The 15000-nt window shown below is 27.3% G+C and overlaps 1 protein-coding gene across 31 annotated transcripts in view; it reads left to right on the top strand.

Annotated features, from left to right (window-relative positions):
- Positions 1 to 15000, top strand: part of LOC145249546 (uncharacterized) — a 517983-nt gene that overhangs the window by 410828 nt on the left and 92155 nt on the right. For 22 of the 31 annotated variants that reach the window (XR_013863546.1, XR_013863545.1, XM_080111219.1 and 19 more), the window contains 2 exons: positions 5464 to 5553; positions 11200 to 11232. The exons of 1 other annotated variant lie outside the window; for it this stretch is intronic. Coding sequence is in view for 28 of the 30 variants with exons in the window: in XM_080111219.1 (XP_079967345.1) it covers positions 5464 to 5553; positions 11200 to 11232 (123 nt within the window). In the remaining 2 variants the exon portion in view is untranslated. The remainder of the gene's footprint in view (positions 1 to 5463; positions 5554 to 11199; positions 11233 to 15000) is intronic. 8 more of the 31 variants (XM_080111217.1, XM_080111222.1, XM_080111215.1 and 5 more) reach the window with 1 other exon arrangement.

Genomic DNA, 15000 nt, shown 5'->3' with positions numbered 1-15000 from the left:
AAATTGTTAGTTAAATGATTAAGTTGATGTCAATCACAGGTTATCCCTATTTTGGAAACACAAGTTTATTTCCTGTGCAAGTCATTTTTCACTTTGTGATGTCCTGCGTTTATTCAAGCTCAGTGGGTTAAATTAACTGTCTATGTAAGTGTATTATCTACTAAATCTCCAAAAAAAAAAAATCAGCTTCATATATAAACGGTGAAATGGCATGCATGGAATCATTAATAAAATTAACAATTAACCATATTTGGTAAAAATAAATATAGGTCTATGCCTGACTTGTCCACCAGGTTTCAGTCATGAGTGTTCAACAATCTTTGCTTTTATTGTGATGATAAATACACTTGAACATGAGCTGCATCAAATAACTGGTAATACTTGTGTGTGTGTGTGTGTGTGTGTGTGTGTGTGTGTGTGTGTGTGTGTGTGTGTGTGTGTTATTTGACCAGCATCCAACATTCCATCTCCTACTGCAAGCTTATGGGAAATACAAATTCTTATGTTAGCAAGTATATCACAGTTAGTGGAGATAACATACAGCGCCTAGTATTTCCAAATGGTCACCCATTTTGTACTAACCAGCCTCAACGTTGCTTAACTTTGGTGTTATAACAGAAACCAGTACATCAACATAATTATGCCATGACATGCATAATCGTCAGTAATTTTGACACACACCTCTCTTGCCACTTTCCTGAATTGACCTATGATGGCCTTTTTCAGTTCAAAAATAGCCAAGGGAGTGTTTTAATAGGCATCATCTTTGAGATAACCTCATAGATCAAAATCTGAGGGGATGTGAATGCGAAGCCCATTCAGGATCACACCTCCTACTGATGAGACGATCACCAAAGTGTGTCTGAATATTATTGAACAACAATAAAACAAAGACTGTTGGACATTCACGATTGCAACATAGTGGACAAGTCAGGCATAAGCGAAAGTTTATTTGTACTAAATATTGTTGGGTTGCAAAAGGGATAGTGAATTTTATTAACAATTTCATGAGTGGAATTTAGGATGGGATAGTTCTGTATATATATATATATATATATATATATATATATATATATATATATATATATATATATGTATATATATATATATAATACTATACAGTGATGATTTGATAGGTTATATTATACCGGCAGTTTCAAAATATCTGGAATATCTGTTACGTTAGCCTAAGAAATTCATTACAGCTTTATGCTCATTTTCGCCATTAGTCTCATAAGGCTGTAGTGAATTTCTTAGCGGTATCAATGAGTAAGTGAATTATTAATGTGTAATATTATTTATAATAACTACATTATACTCTTTTAAACGTATTTGAGTCATTTATGTTTATTACTCTTAAGTTACAAAGATATATATAGAGACAGACAGACATATATGAGTGTGTGTGTATATATATATATTCACATACAAATATGTGTGTGTATTATGTATATATATATATATAGTCATCCACATATAGTATTGTTTCGCTGTTTTCACAGCTCATCAGTGCGGCTAGACATTATTGTGTACACGTCATATTAGTTAAAATATATACATATTATATTCATGCATAAATATATCTACAGATATATGCGCATAGATATCTGATTATAAACATTTAAATAAAATTGTTCCCACACACACACATATATACATAATCTCTATATCTCTATACACACATTTATATTTGTAAAGACCATATATAATACATACATACATTGATTGAGATTGTCGGACTGACTTCCTCATCTTAGTTGTTAGAGTCACAATGTTTCGGCCGTTTTGCCCTCTGGCCTTCATCAGGTGTTTTGTATCCAACTGGGGAACCGTTTGTTAGGAGTCTCAAACCCAACCCTTTATTATTATTACGGGGGTACCGTGTTCGGACTCCAGCTAGGGTCTGGGACATAGTTACCCAAAGTTGCTGAGTTCAATCCTGAACGAAGGCAGTGAAAAGTAACATTCAAAACAGAGAATCAGCAACTATGTCCCAGAGCCTAGCTGGAGTCCGAACATATGATGAAGGCCGGAGGGCAAAACGGCCGAAACGTTGTGACTCTAACAACCAAGATGAGGAAGTCAGTCCGACAATCTCAATCAATGAAAACACCTCATCTCAAAAATACAGACAATTACTACATACATACATGTTATATCATTTGAGCTTTTTTGATTAAATTCTTTATAAACTAGCAGAAAATCTTTCATATATTATTTCTATCTGTAAAATTCTGAAACGGTTTGAAAAGCGAAATGCATGTACTTCAAAAAATCGTTTGTTAATATTAATGTGATGTTTTTAAAAAAAAAGTATTTTAAAGACAAACTTACAATATTGAAGAAACACACACAACACACAAATCAACACACCAAATCTTTGAAATTGGTAATAATTATTGGTGTTTGGTCAGAATTCCCCCCTGTGTTAAATAGAAAAAGTAAAGAAAAATCTGTATGATGTACGTATCAGTGCCATATTCAAAAACTGTGTACATTGATCAAGTAGTTTTTTAAGCAATTAATGCAAAGTCATAGGCATTACAACATAACTCTCCTAAGCCTGAATTATGTCGAGTTATCTTCCCTTTATTTCCTGAGATTGTTTAAAAAATGGCGGGGAAGACAGTTGCATTATGGTTATGGATAAAATTTGATTTGTTTTATTTAAAAATTAAACTACTGGATCAATTTACATGATTTTCGGAATATGATATTTTCATTTTGTCAGAGGTACATACATCATATACATTTTTCTTTATTTTTTATTTTTTATGCAAGGGAAATTCTGGACCAACGACCTAATTATTTTTGGCTCTTCTTCGATATTATAGCGAAATTCGAAAATTGAAATATTTAAGTTCAAATGAAACCAATGATATCTGCTGAATTGTCACGTCACAGTAATGAGCATATCCAAAAGTTACAAAAAACAGTGTAGAAATGAAATTAGTTTTTGAAGACAATTATCAAAAACTGAGTTTTGCAATAAAAAAAAAAGAAACCGGAGAGTTCTAATTGTGACAAAAGGGAGGTAAATCTTTTCTGAAAATTTAAAATCTTTGGCCAATTTAGCAAAACTTAATTTTCACTGATTGTCTTCGAAAACTATTTTATTATTATTATTTTTTTTTTTTTTTTTTTACATGATAGTCACCACTTATCAAGGCCCGGAAACCACGCGGGGATAAGGGTTATTGTGTGTACAGTAATCAATGGGATAATATCGTCGTAATCGTTAGTAATGGAGATTTGATAAAGTGTCTTACTTAAGGGGGTGGTTTATCAGGAATTGGTTATGTTGGACTTGAAGACATCCAAGTTGTAGTCAGGTGGGAAACAGGCAAACGGAAAAGAGTTCCACGGGCGTGCACTTCTAAGAAAGAAGCTTTGTTCATGGGATCTACACTCTGATTTAGGCACAGATAAAGAATGAGGAAAACTATTGACAGTGGCTTCAGCCAGATGGGCGCTCTTTGTTAATAATTAATTTTCTACCTTATCGTTTTTCATAATTTTGGGATATGTTCATTACTGTGACATGACAATTGAGTAGATACCATTGGTTTCACTTGAAATTCAATATTTCGATTTTTTCAAATTTTGCTATTATAATGAAAAAGCACCTTATTGTTTAAATATGTAACAAGGAAGATAATCACAGAGGTTGTTGATGTTTTCTGCTAATTTATAAAGACTGATGGTAACTGAAGCTTGTCGTAAAACTTCTAGTCAGTTTGCCACCTCCACAAGCATTTTGATCGAACATGTTATGTTACAATTATCTCAATATGATTGGTTTATGGATATAAAAACCTGACAATATTTTGAAGAGTGGAAAATATAGAAGCGAGCTTTTTTATTCAGTTATTAAAATGTTTCTTTTTTTTTTTGGCTTCTCGCTGTAGAGCATTCTTTTTAAAGTGTACTGGCCCTTGAGATAAACAAAAAGGTAGAACCAGAGAGATAAGCCAGATACCAGTGATGAATGCCATCTCCTTCATGGGCACAAACCAACAGCACAACAACTGAAGTTAAGGGGACACATGCTCGGCCATATCAAGCCCTTAACATCTCATAAAGAAACCCTACTGCAGTTCTGGTCCTACCAGATCAGGCTGTCTGTAGATACTGGCTTCCTGAGATGGAATGCACCTAACATTGATGCTTTTTGTTTTTCTACTTTCTTTTGCAAAACTTAATTATGTTCTGCAAAACCAAAAACCAAAATAACAACCCACCTTTTCCTTCTTTTCCTTCTTCCCTCTCTTTTTCTATCTCTCCCACTTCCTGATTGGTTTCCTAACTCAAAATGTATCAAACATTAATACTGTAACCCTTTTCTCACTCTCATTGCAAAACTTATTCATTCTCTGCAGGGCAGGGAACAAAAACGATAAAATCTACTATAAAACAACCTAACCAAGCCAAACACTACAAACTAGTGCTTGAAAGTTCAAAGAGCTTTAAGAATAAAAACCTTCTACAAAATAACCGGATGCAACATGAACACTACTTCCAAAATAACTGGATTCGGCATTAAATAACCTGAAAAGGGTGGATATGCCGTAAAACAAAACAACCAACCAACTGCAGCTGTACATCAGAATGTCCCCTCTCCTACTGACAAGAAAATTCGTTTTCTGAAGCTCTCTATCCTGGTTCAGATGAACTCTGAGTTCAGTGTAGGACATTTAATTGTCCAAGAAAGGGAACGGAGCAGTTGGTATGGGCAAAATGGGGCTACAAAACCAACCCAACCATCTGCAAATGTGGAGAGAGGGACCATAGGATGCAACACTGCCTTGTCTGCTCTTTACCTTCCAATCAGTGCATCTTAAAAGATTTTACAGAGTACAATAATAATGTGAAGGATTGCATAAAAAATTGCTTCAATAACACGCAAATAAAAAAATTTAAAAAATTTTAAGCTAAATTATAGTTACCAGTAGCAAATAAGAAGAAAAAAGTGGATCTTGGGTTTACTTTCCACAGCTGTGTAACTCTCGCTTCCCTTATTTTGTCCTTTAATCCTCACATTCCATGAGCGATATTTCTGACAAAGAGGGAAGAATTGCTGTTTTCTTCTGGGTCAGAATCTATTCAATCTAACACTTATTGTTGATAAGTTTTTGACCTTGAAGTAGTTTTGTTTTTTTGTTTGTTTGTTTTTTTTTTTTTGCTCCTTACATAAAGTAGCTACATGCTTTGTCTGGAGCTATGTCCATAAAAAAATGCCTTCCATGATTCAGAGAGTTAAACCAAAGTAAATGTGTCCTTTTGACCCTTGAACATACCTACTGTAAAACACATTAATATATTCTTATTTATTTTGGTGTTTCTACTATAGCAAAATAGACTTTTTCTTTTTTTCTTTTTTTTGAAATGAGATTATGTAGGAATTAACAATAACCTCTTGCTACACATTTTGGTTTCTTAATCCGATTCTCTTATTTCAAACAGGGCCCTCCTGGATTAAAAGGAGAAGCAGGAGAACGAGGATTACAAGGACTTCATGGGCCAATTGGACCACCAGGCCTTCCTGGACCACCTGTAAGTATCTGAATTCAGCTTTACATTAATTTCATTTCTTTTTTTTTTTTTAATTTTCTTCCTTTGAAGATTGTAACGTTGGATATGGGGCAGCCAAACCAGCTGCCATCATTGCCTTGATTTTTATTGAAACCAACCGAGAGCTCTTTTTAGTATCCTCGTTGTTCCCTTAAGTGCAATTGTCTGGATCTCTTTTGCACTTGGTTCATCAGGAATATTAGTTAGGTATGACTTCAGGTTCTTCTTCATAAGCCCTGTGGCACCTATAATAACTGGTATGATTGATACCTCTCTAAGATTCCAGTTTCTTTTCATATCATACATGAGACCTTGATATTTGGTCCGTTTCTCCCTTTCAGCTCTGTTCAGACCTCCATCATTAGGGACACTCACTTCCACCAAGGTTTGCAACTCTCTCTGACTTATTCCATACTGCCATCTATTTACTGAATTTCTCACATCAGTAAAAAAAAAATTAACCAGAGAGTTCAATCTCTGGTGCTAGAACATGATTAATTTTTTTATTAATTATACAATCATTGCATTACAATAAGTGGAACATAGTGCAGACGTACCATGCAAATGCATGCAAAATGACGTTACCAGTAACGAAAAAAAGACTATGAAAAGGAGAAAGAAGATGATCATGAGAGAGACGTGGAGTATGGAATGAGATAACTTTCGAGATCCTGTTAGAGACGTGAATAATGTTCAAGATCATATTAGAGACGTGAATAACGTTCGAGATCATATTAGAGACGTGAATGACGTTCAAGATCATATTAGAGACGTGAATGACGCTCAAGATCGTGTTAGAGACGTGAATAACGTTCGAGATCATGTTAGAGACGTGAATGACGTTCAAGATCATATTAGAGACGTGAATGACGCTCAAGATCGTGTTAGAGACGTGAATAACGTTCGAGATCATGTTAGATACGTGAATGACGTTCGAGATCATGTTAGAGACGTGAATGACGTTCGAGATCATATTAGAGACGTGAATTACGCTAGAGAAGACGATCCTGTGGCTGATGTCATGCATGAAACAATGAGGAAATAAATGTTGTTACTAAGAAAAAATGAGTTGATGTTCTTTTCTAATCTCGTCTAGTTTGCGACTGAAGCATACAATGTGTGTTGGTTCCCGGACAACATTGCATAAAGAACCCCAAGTTTCACAAAATATGGTCGTCTAAGGCCAAAAAATCAAGGATATGTGTCACCGTAGTGGGTTACTATTAAATTTCAGTCTGTTATATAATTATTTTATTGTGTCTATGTATTTTTGACAGATTATTATTTTATGGATAATTATTATTAAAGGTGATTATAATTATGGATAATTATAGATAAATTATTATTAAAGGTGATTATAATTATGGATAAATTATTATTAAAGGTGATTATAATTATGGATAATTATGGATAAATTGTTATTAAAGGTGATTATAATTATGGATAATTATAGATAAATTATTATTAAAGGTGATTATAATTATGGATAATTATGGATAAATTATTATTAAAGGTGATTATAATTATGGATAATTATGGATAAATTGTTATTAAAGGTGATTATAATTATGGATAATTATAGATAAATTATTATTAAAGGTGATTATAATTATGGATAATTATGGATAAATTATTATTAAAGGTGATTATAATTATGGATAATTATGGATAAATTATTATTAAAGGTGATTATAATTATGGATAATTATAGATAAATTATTATTAAAGGTGATTATAATTATGGATAATTATGGATAAATTATTATTAAAGGTGATTATAATTATGGATAAATTATTATTAAAGGTGATTATAATTATGGATAAATTATTATTAAAGGTGATTATAATTATGGATAATTATGGATAAATTGTTATTAAAGGTGATTATAATTATGGATAATTATAGATAAATTATTATTAAAGGTGATTATAATTATGGATAATTATGGATAAATTATTATTAAAGGTGATTATAATTATGGATAATTATGGATAAATAGTTATTAAAGGTGATTATAATTATGGATAATTATAGATAAATTATTATTAAAGGTGATTATAATTATGGATAATTATGGATAAATTATTATTAAAGGTGATTATAATTATGGATAATTATGGATAAATTATTATTAAAGGTGATTATAATTATGGATAATTATAGATAAATTATTATTAAAGGTGATTATAATTATGGATAATTATGGATAAATTATTATTAAAGGTGATTATAATTATGGATAATTATAGATAAATTGTTATTAAAGGTGATTATAATTATGGATAATTATGGATAAATTATTATTAAAGGTGATTATAATTATGGATAATTATAGATAAATTATTATTAAAGGTGATTATAATTATGGATAATTATGGATAAATTATTATTAAAGGTGATTATAATTATGGATAATTATAGATAAATTGTTATTAAAGGTGATTATAATTATGGATAATTATGGATAAATTATTATTAAAGGTGATTATAATTATGGATAATTATAGATAAATTATTATTAAAGGTGATTATAATTATGGATAATTATGGATAAATTATTATTAAAGGTGATTATAATTATGGATAATTATAGATAAATTATTATTAAAGGTGATTATAATTATGGATAATTATGGATAAATTATTATTAAAGGTGATTATAATTATGGATAATTATAGATAAATTATTATTAAAGGTGATTATAATTATGGATAATTATGGATAAATTATTATTAAAGGTGATTATAATTATGGATAATTATAGATAAATTATTATTAAAGGTGATTATAATTATGGATAATTATGGATAAATTATTATTAAAGGTGATTATAATTATGGATAATTATAGATAAATTATTATTAAAGGTGATTATAATTATGGATAATTATGGATAAATTATTATTAAAGGTGATTATAATTATGGATAATTATAGATAAATTGTTATTAAAGGTGATTATAATTATGGATAATTATGGATAAATTATTATTAAAGGTGATTATAATTATGGATAATTATAGATAAATTATTATTAAAGGTGATTATAATTATGGATAATTATAGATAAATTATTATTAAAGGTGATTATAATTATGGATAATTATAGATAAATTATTATTAAAGGTGATTATAATTATGGATAATTATGGATAAATTATTATTAAATGGGATTATAATTATGGATAATTATAGATAAATTATTATTAAAGGTGATTATAATTATGGATAATTATAGATAAATTATTATTAAAGGTGATTATAATTATGGATAATTATAGATAAATTATTATTAAAGGTGATTATAATTATGGATAATTATAGATAAATTATTATTAAAGGTGATTATAATTATGGATAATTATAGATAAATTATTATTAAAGGTGATTATAATTATGGATAATTATAGATAAATTATTATTAAAGGTGATTATAATTATGGATAATTATAGATAAATTATTATTAAAGGTGATTATAATTATGGATAATTATAGATAAATTATTATTAAAGGTGATTATAATTATGGATAATTATGGATAAATTATTATTAAAGGTGATTATAATTATGGATAATTATAGATAAATTATTATTAAAGGTGATTATAATTATGGATAATTATAGATAAATTATTATTAAAGGTGATTATAATTATGGATAATTATAGATAAATTATTATTAAAGGTGATTATAATTATGGATAATTATAGATAAATTATTATTAAAGGTGATTATAATTATGGATAATTATAGAAAAATTATTATTAAAGGTGATTATAATTATGGATAATTATAGATAAATTATTATTAAAGGTGATTATAATTATGGATAATTATGGATAAATTATTATTAAAGGTGATTATAATTATGGATAATTATAGATAAATTATTATTAAAGGTGATTATAATTATGGATAATTATAGATAAATTATTATTAAAGGTGATTATAATTATGGATAATTATAGATAAATTATTATTAAAGGTGATTATAATTATGGATAATTATAGATAAATTATTATTAAAGGTGATTATAATTATGGATAATTATAGATAAATTATTATTAAAGGTGATTATAATTATGGATAATTATAGATAAATTATTATTAAAGGTGATTATAATTATGGATAATTATAGATAAATTATTATTAAAGGTGATTATAATTATGGATAATTATAGATAAATTATTATTAAAGGTGATTATAATTATGGATAATTATAGATAAATTATTATTAAAGGTGATTATAATTATGAATAATTATAGATAAATTATTATTAAAGGTGATTATAATTATGGATAATTATAGATAAATTATTATTAAAGGTGATTATAATTATGGATAATTATGGATAAATTATTATTAAAGGTGATTATAATTATGGATAATTATAGATAAATTATTATTAAAGGTGATTATAATTATGGATAATTATAGATAAATTATTATTAAAGGTGATTATAATTATGGATAATTATAGATAAATTATTATTAAAGGTGATTATAATTATGGATAATTATAGATAAATTATTATTAAAGGTGATTATAATTATGGATAATTATAGATAAATTATTATTAAAGGTGATTATAATTATGGATAATTATAGATAAATTATTATTAAAGGTGATTATAATTATGGATAATTATGGATAAATTATTATTAAAGGTGATTATAATTATGGATAATTATAGATAAATTATTATTAAAGGTGATTATAATTATGGATAATTATAGATAAATTATTATTAAAGGTGATTATAATTATGGATAATTATGGATAAATTATTATTAAAGGTGATTATAATTATGGATAATTATAGATAAATTATTATTAAAGGTGATTATAATTATGGATAATTATAGATAAATTATTATTAAAGGTGATTATAATTATGGATAATTATAGATAAATTATTATTAAAGGTGATTATAATTATGGATAATTATAGATAAATTATTATTAAAGGTGATTATAATTATGGATAATTATGGATAAATTATTATTAAAGGTGATTATAATTATGGATAATTATGGATAAATTATTATTAAAGGTGATTATAATTATGGATAAATTATTATTAAAGGTGATTATAATTATGGATAAATTATTATTAAAGGTGATTATAATTATGGATAATTATTTTATTGTGTCTACGTAGTGTTGGCAGGTTTGTACCTTTATACATCATGCTTTTCTAAGAAAGAAAAGCGATTTTCTATCCTTAAAAGAAAAAAAACATTAATGGCCTTGGTTTTTAAAATAAAATAATGATTTTCTATTTTTAAATAAATTAATGCCTTTATATTTCATAAGAAATGAATGACTTTATTCTTATAAGAAATGATTGATCTTCTATTTTCTTTTTTTTTTATTATTCTGATTATAATCGTCTATTTTCAAAATATTTCAATTTTTAAATACGATTAACGACTTTCGTCGTAAAAGAAACGTCTGGCTGTCTTTTTAAAAGGAATATCATTGACAATTTTAAGAGTTTCAAAAACTTTCTGTTTGTTTTGAATATTTTCAGATTATTTTGTTTTTTGATTTTATATTTCTCTTTGTCAGTAGATTTAATGACTTGTTTTTTTTTTTCTTTGTTTTTATCTTCCAAAGAACTCCACTAATTTTACCATTTCTCCTCTTGAGGTTAGTTCTTTGTTTCTCTCCTCATTTTTCTATTTGGTGTACTGCTGTTGTTGTTTTACATTTTTGTTTTCATATACACTTTCTTTATCTTTTGATTATGTTCTTCTTTTCAACTCTGTTAAATTTTTTTTTTCATGCTTCACTACCTTTGTGTGACTCTCTCTATTTATTTTCCATTATCAAAATATTAGGGTTTTTTGTTTGTTTGTTTTGTTTTTTTGTTTTTTTTGTTTTGTTTTTTTTTTTGTTTTTTTTTTTGGTGTGTGGGAGGATCCATTATTGTCTTGTTGCATGAAGGTCAATTTTCAATCCTCTTTGTTATCTTCCTTTTTTTGTTACCATATGACCTGCAGCTAACAACTGCATCTCCCCATGTAACCCACTTACATACTGAATCTGCATAAGTGTTGGGCCAGAGTCATCACTCTTGGAGACAATTGGTCATTTCATTCAAGTGTGCTTCTAATGTGAGAGTCTGTAATCGTATTCTACCCATGAAGTGGGATATTCAATTTTGACTCTTATTTGCAACTAGCCTGGGTGCCCGGCGTTGCCTAGGTGTTTGGAGGTGTGTGTTGAGCAAAAAAAAAAGTGGTAGTAGGCAGGCAGGCTCGAACCCGTGACGTAAAGGCAGAAAAGAAAGTGAAAGAAAATCTGACGTCTTACCCCTACTCCATGATGCGACCGGAAGTTCGGGACGTTGAAATTAGTAAAGTCATTCCAACCGATACGATGACTTGCAAAAATAGTAACGCAAAAAAAAAAAAAAACTCTCCTTGTATAAAACTGCCCAGTTGAGGGTGAAAGAATTAATGCTTTTAGCCAATTTTTCAATATTTGTCGTCTGAAGGGTCGAGCTTCAAAAAGCCAGCTCTGATATCTGAGCAAGCTTTTTGAAACTGTAATGGTTTTACTAGATAAAGTATGGTTCTCATTGTGTCAATCGACTCTCAGACTTTTGTCACAGAACCATCCGACATTATCACATTTTATTCTTCAAGTGACATGGTGCCACTATTGAGATTTCATATAAGTAAATTTACACATTCCGTGCATTCATACATACTCTCATTTTTTTCTCCGCAACACTTGCATATTCTTATTGTCATGGGAGTATTTCATAATTCTTGTTCATGACTCATTTCTTCTTTGTGTGTACTTACTTGCATTACACGTTTTTCTAATCTCTTTTATGTTTGTCCTTGACAAACTATAAAAAAAAACTAAATGTTATTGCCAACCAATTCTTTCTCTAATATCTTTTCCTTCCGCTACACATGTCGTATTTGTTGATAAAACAATAAAGACACTCGTGTATATTTATCAACAATGGTACTAGTGTTGAGATGATTAATTGGGAATCGGAAAATTCGGAATATTTTGAAGTATCTGAACCGGTATCAAAAATGTGAGCCTAATTTCCGATTCCAAAAACGATTCTTTTATTTTATTTATTTATTTATTTATTTTTTATTTTTTTTGTTTAGAACTTTATTTTCCATTGCTGGTAATAGTGAAAAAAAAATAATAAATGCTTATTTATTTTTCACTACCAGTCAAATTAAAACTTATAAGCCATAATAATAAATTTAGGTAAGAATAACACCAGAAAAAAATACATGGTAAAACTTGCACAAGTGGATAAATAGGGAAAAAAAAAGTTTTCTGTTCATTTTTTTTTCTTCTTTTCTCTTTGAAGTATTTCCATGCTTAAAATAAATTAGTTACTAGTCTATTTGTTTATTTTTATTTATACTAGAGAAGGTCCTGAGCGACTATGTTCAATTGTTTATGAAAAAATTCAAATAACTTTTTGTCAAGTTACGATGAACTTCTGCTAATCAGCTTTGTTTTAAAAGATAAATAAATCTTTAGTTGCCTCACTATTTTCTGTCAATTATAAGAAAAAACTATTTTCTGTCAATTATAAGAAAAAACTATTTTCTGTCAATTATAAGAAAAAACTATTTTCTGTCAATTATGAGGAAAAACTATTTTCTGTCAATTATGAAGAAAAACTATTTTCTATCAATTATGAGGAAAAACTATTTTCTGTCAATTATGAGAAAAAACTATTTTCTGTCAATTATGAGGAAAAACTATTTTCTGTCAATTATAAGAAAAAACTATTTTCTGTCAATTATAAGAAAAAACTATTTTCTGTCAATTATAAGAAAAAACTATTTTCTGTCAATTATGAGGAAAAACTATTTTCTGTCAATTATGAAGAAAAACTATTTTCTATCAATTATGAGGAAAAACTATTTTCTGTCAATTATGAGAAAAAACTATTTTCTGTCAATTATGAGGAAAAACTATTTTCTGTCAATTATAAGAAAAAACTATTTTCTGTCAATTATAAGAAAAAACTATTTTCTGTCAATTATAAGAAAAAACTATTTTCTGTCAATTATAAGAAAAAACTATTTTCTGTCAATTATGAGGAAAAACTATTTTCTGTCAATTATGAAGAAAAACTATTTTCTATCAATTATGAGGAAAAACTATTTTCTGTCAATTCTGAGAAAAAACTATTTTCTGTCAATTATGAGGAAAAACTATTTTCTGTCAATTATGAGGAAAAACTATTTTCTGTCAATTATGAGGAAAAACTATTTTCTGTCAATTATGAGGAAAAACTATTTTCTGTCAATTATAAGAAAAAACTATTTTCTGTCAATTATGAGGAAAAACTATTTTCTGTCAATTATGAAGAAAAACTATTTTCTATCAATTATGAGGAAAAACTATTTTCTGTCAATTATGAGAAAAAACTATTTTCTGTCAATTATGAGGAAAAACTATTTTCTGTCAATTATGAGGAAAAACTATTTTCTGTCAATTATGAGGAAAAACTATTTTCTGTCAATTATAAGAAAAAACTATTTTCTGTCAATTATGAGGAAAAACTATTTTGTGTCAATTATAAGAAAAAACTATTTTCTGTCAATTATGAGGAAAAACTATTTTCTGTCAATTATGAAGAAAAACTATTTTCTATCAATTATGAGGAAAAACTATTTTCTGTCAATTATGAGGGAAAACTATTTTCTGTCAATTATGAGGAAAAACTATTTTCTGTCAATTATGAGGAAAAACTATTTTCTGTCAATTATGAGGAAAAACTATTTTCTGTCAATTATGAGGAAAAACTATTTTCTGTCAATTATAAGAAAAAACTATTTTCTGTCAATTATGAGGAAAAACTATTTTCTGTCAATTATAAGAAAAAACTATTTTCTGTCAATTATGAGGAAAAACTATTTTCTGTCAATTATGAGGAAAAACTATTTTCTGTCAATTATGAGGAAAAACTATTTTCTGTCAATTATGAAGAAAAACTATTTTCTGTCAATTATGAGGAAAAACTATTTTCTGTCAATTATAAGAAAAAACTATTTTCTGTCAATTATGAGGAAAAACTATTTTCTGCCAATTATAAGAAAAAACTATTTTCTGTCAATTATGAGAAAAGACTATTTTCTGTCAATTATGAGGAAAAACATTTGAGAAAGTTAGAAACATCTACTTGTGTAATGTATTACAAGTATTTTTTTTACTTTGGCAAAATTATATATACACATTACACATATTTTATAGGAATCACAAAATAAGAAATCTCCATAACTGAATATTGAGATATTTAAAAATAATTGGAATTGGTAATAGAATTGGAATTAAGAATTTAGAACAAAATCGGTAATTGTATCAGAATCTGGGAAATATTGGAATCGTCCCATCATTAAATGGTACATAATCAATAATATA

Source organism: Euprymna scolopes, chromosome 28, assembly GCF_053919585.1.
Source record: "Euprymna scolopes isolate OS-2025 chromosome 28, ASM5391958v1, whole genome shotgun sequence".
In the NCBI taxonomy this organism is placed as follows: domain Eukaryota; kingdom Metazoa; phylum Mollusca; class Cephalopoda; order Sepiida; family Sepiolidae; genus Euprymna; species Euprymna scolopes.
This window is presented reverse-complemented; position numbering and strand designations above follow the sequence as displayed.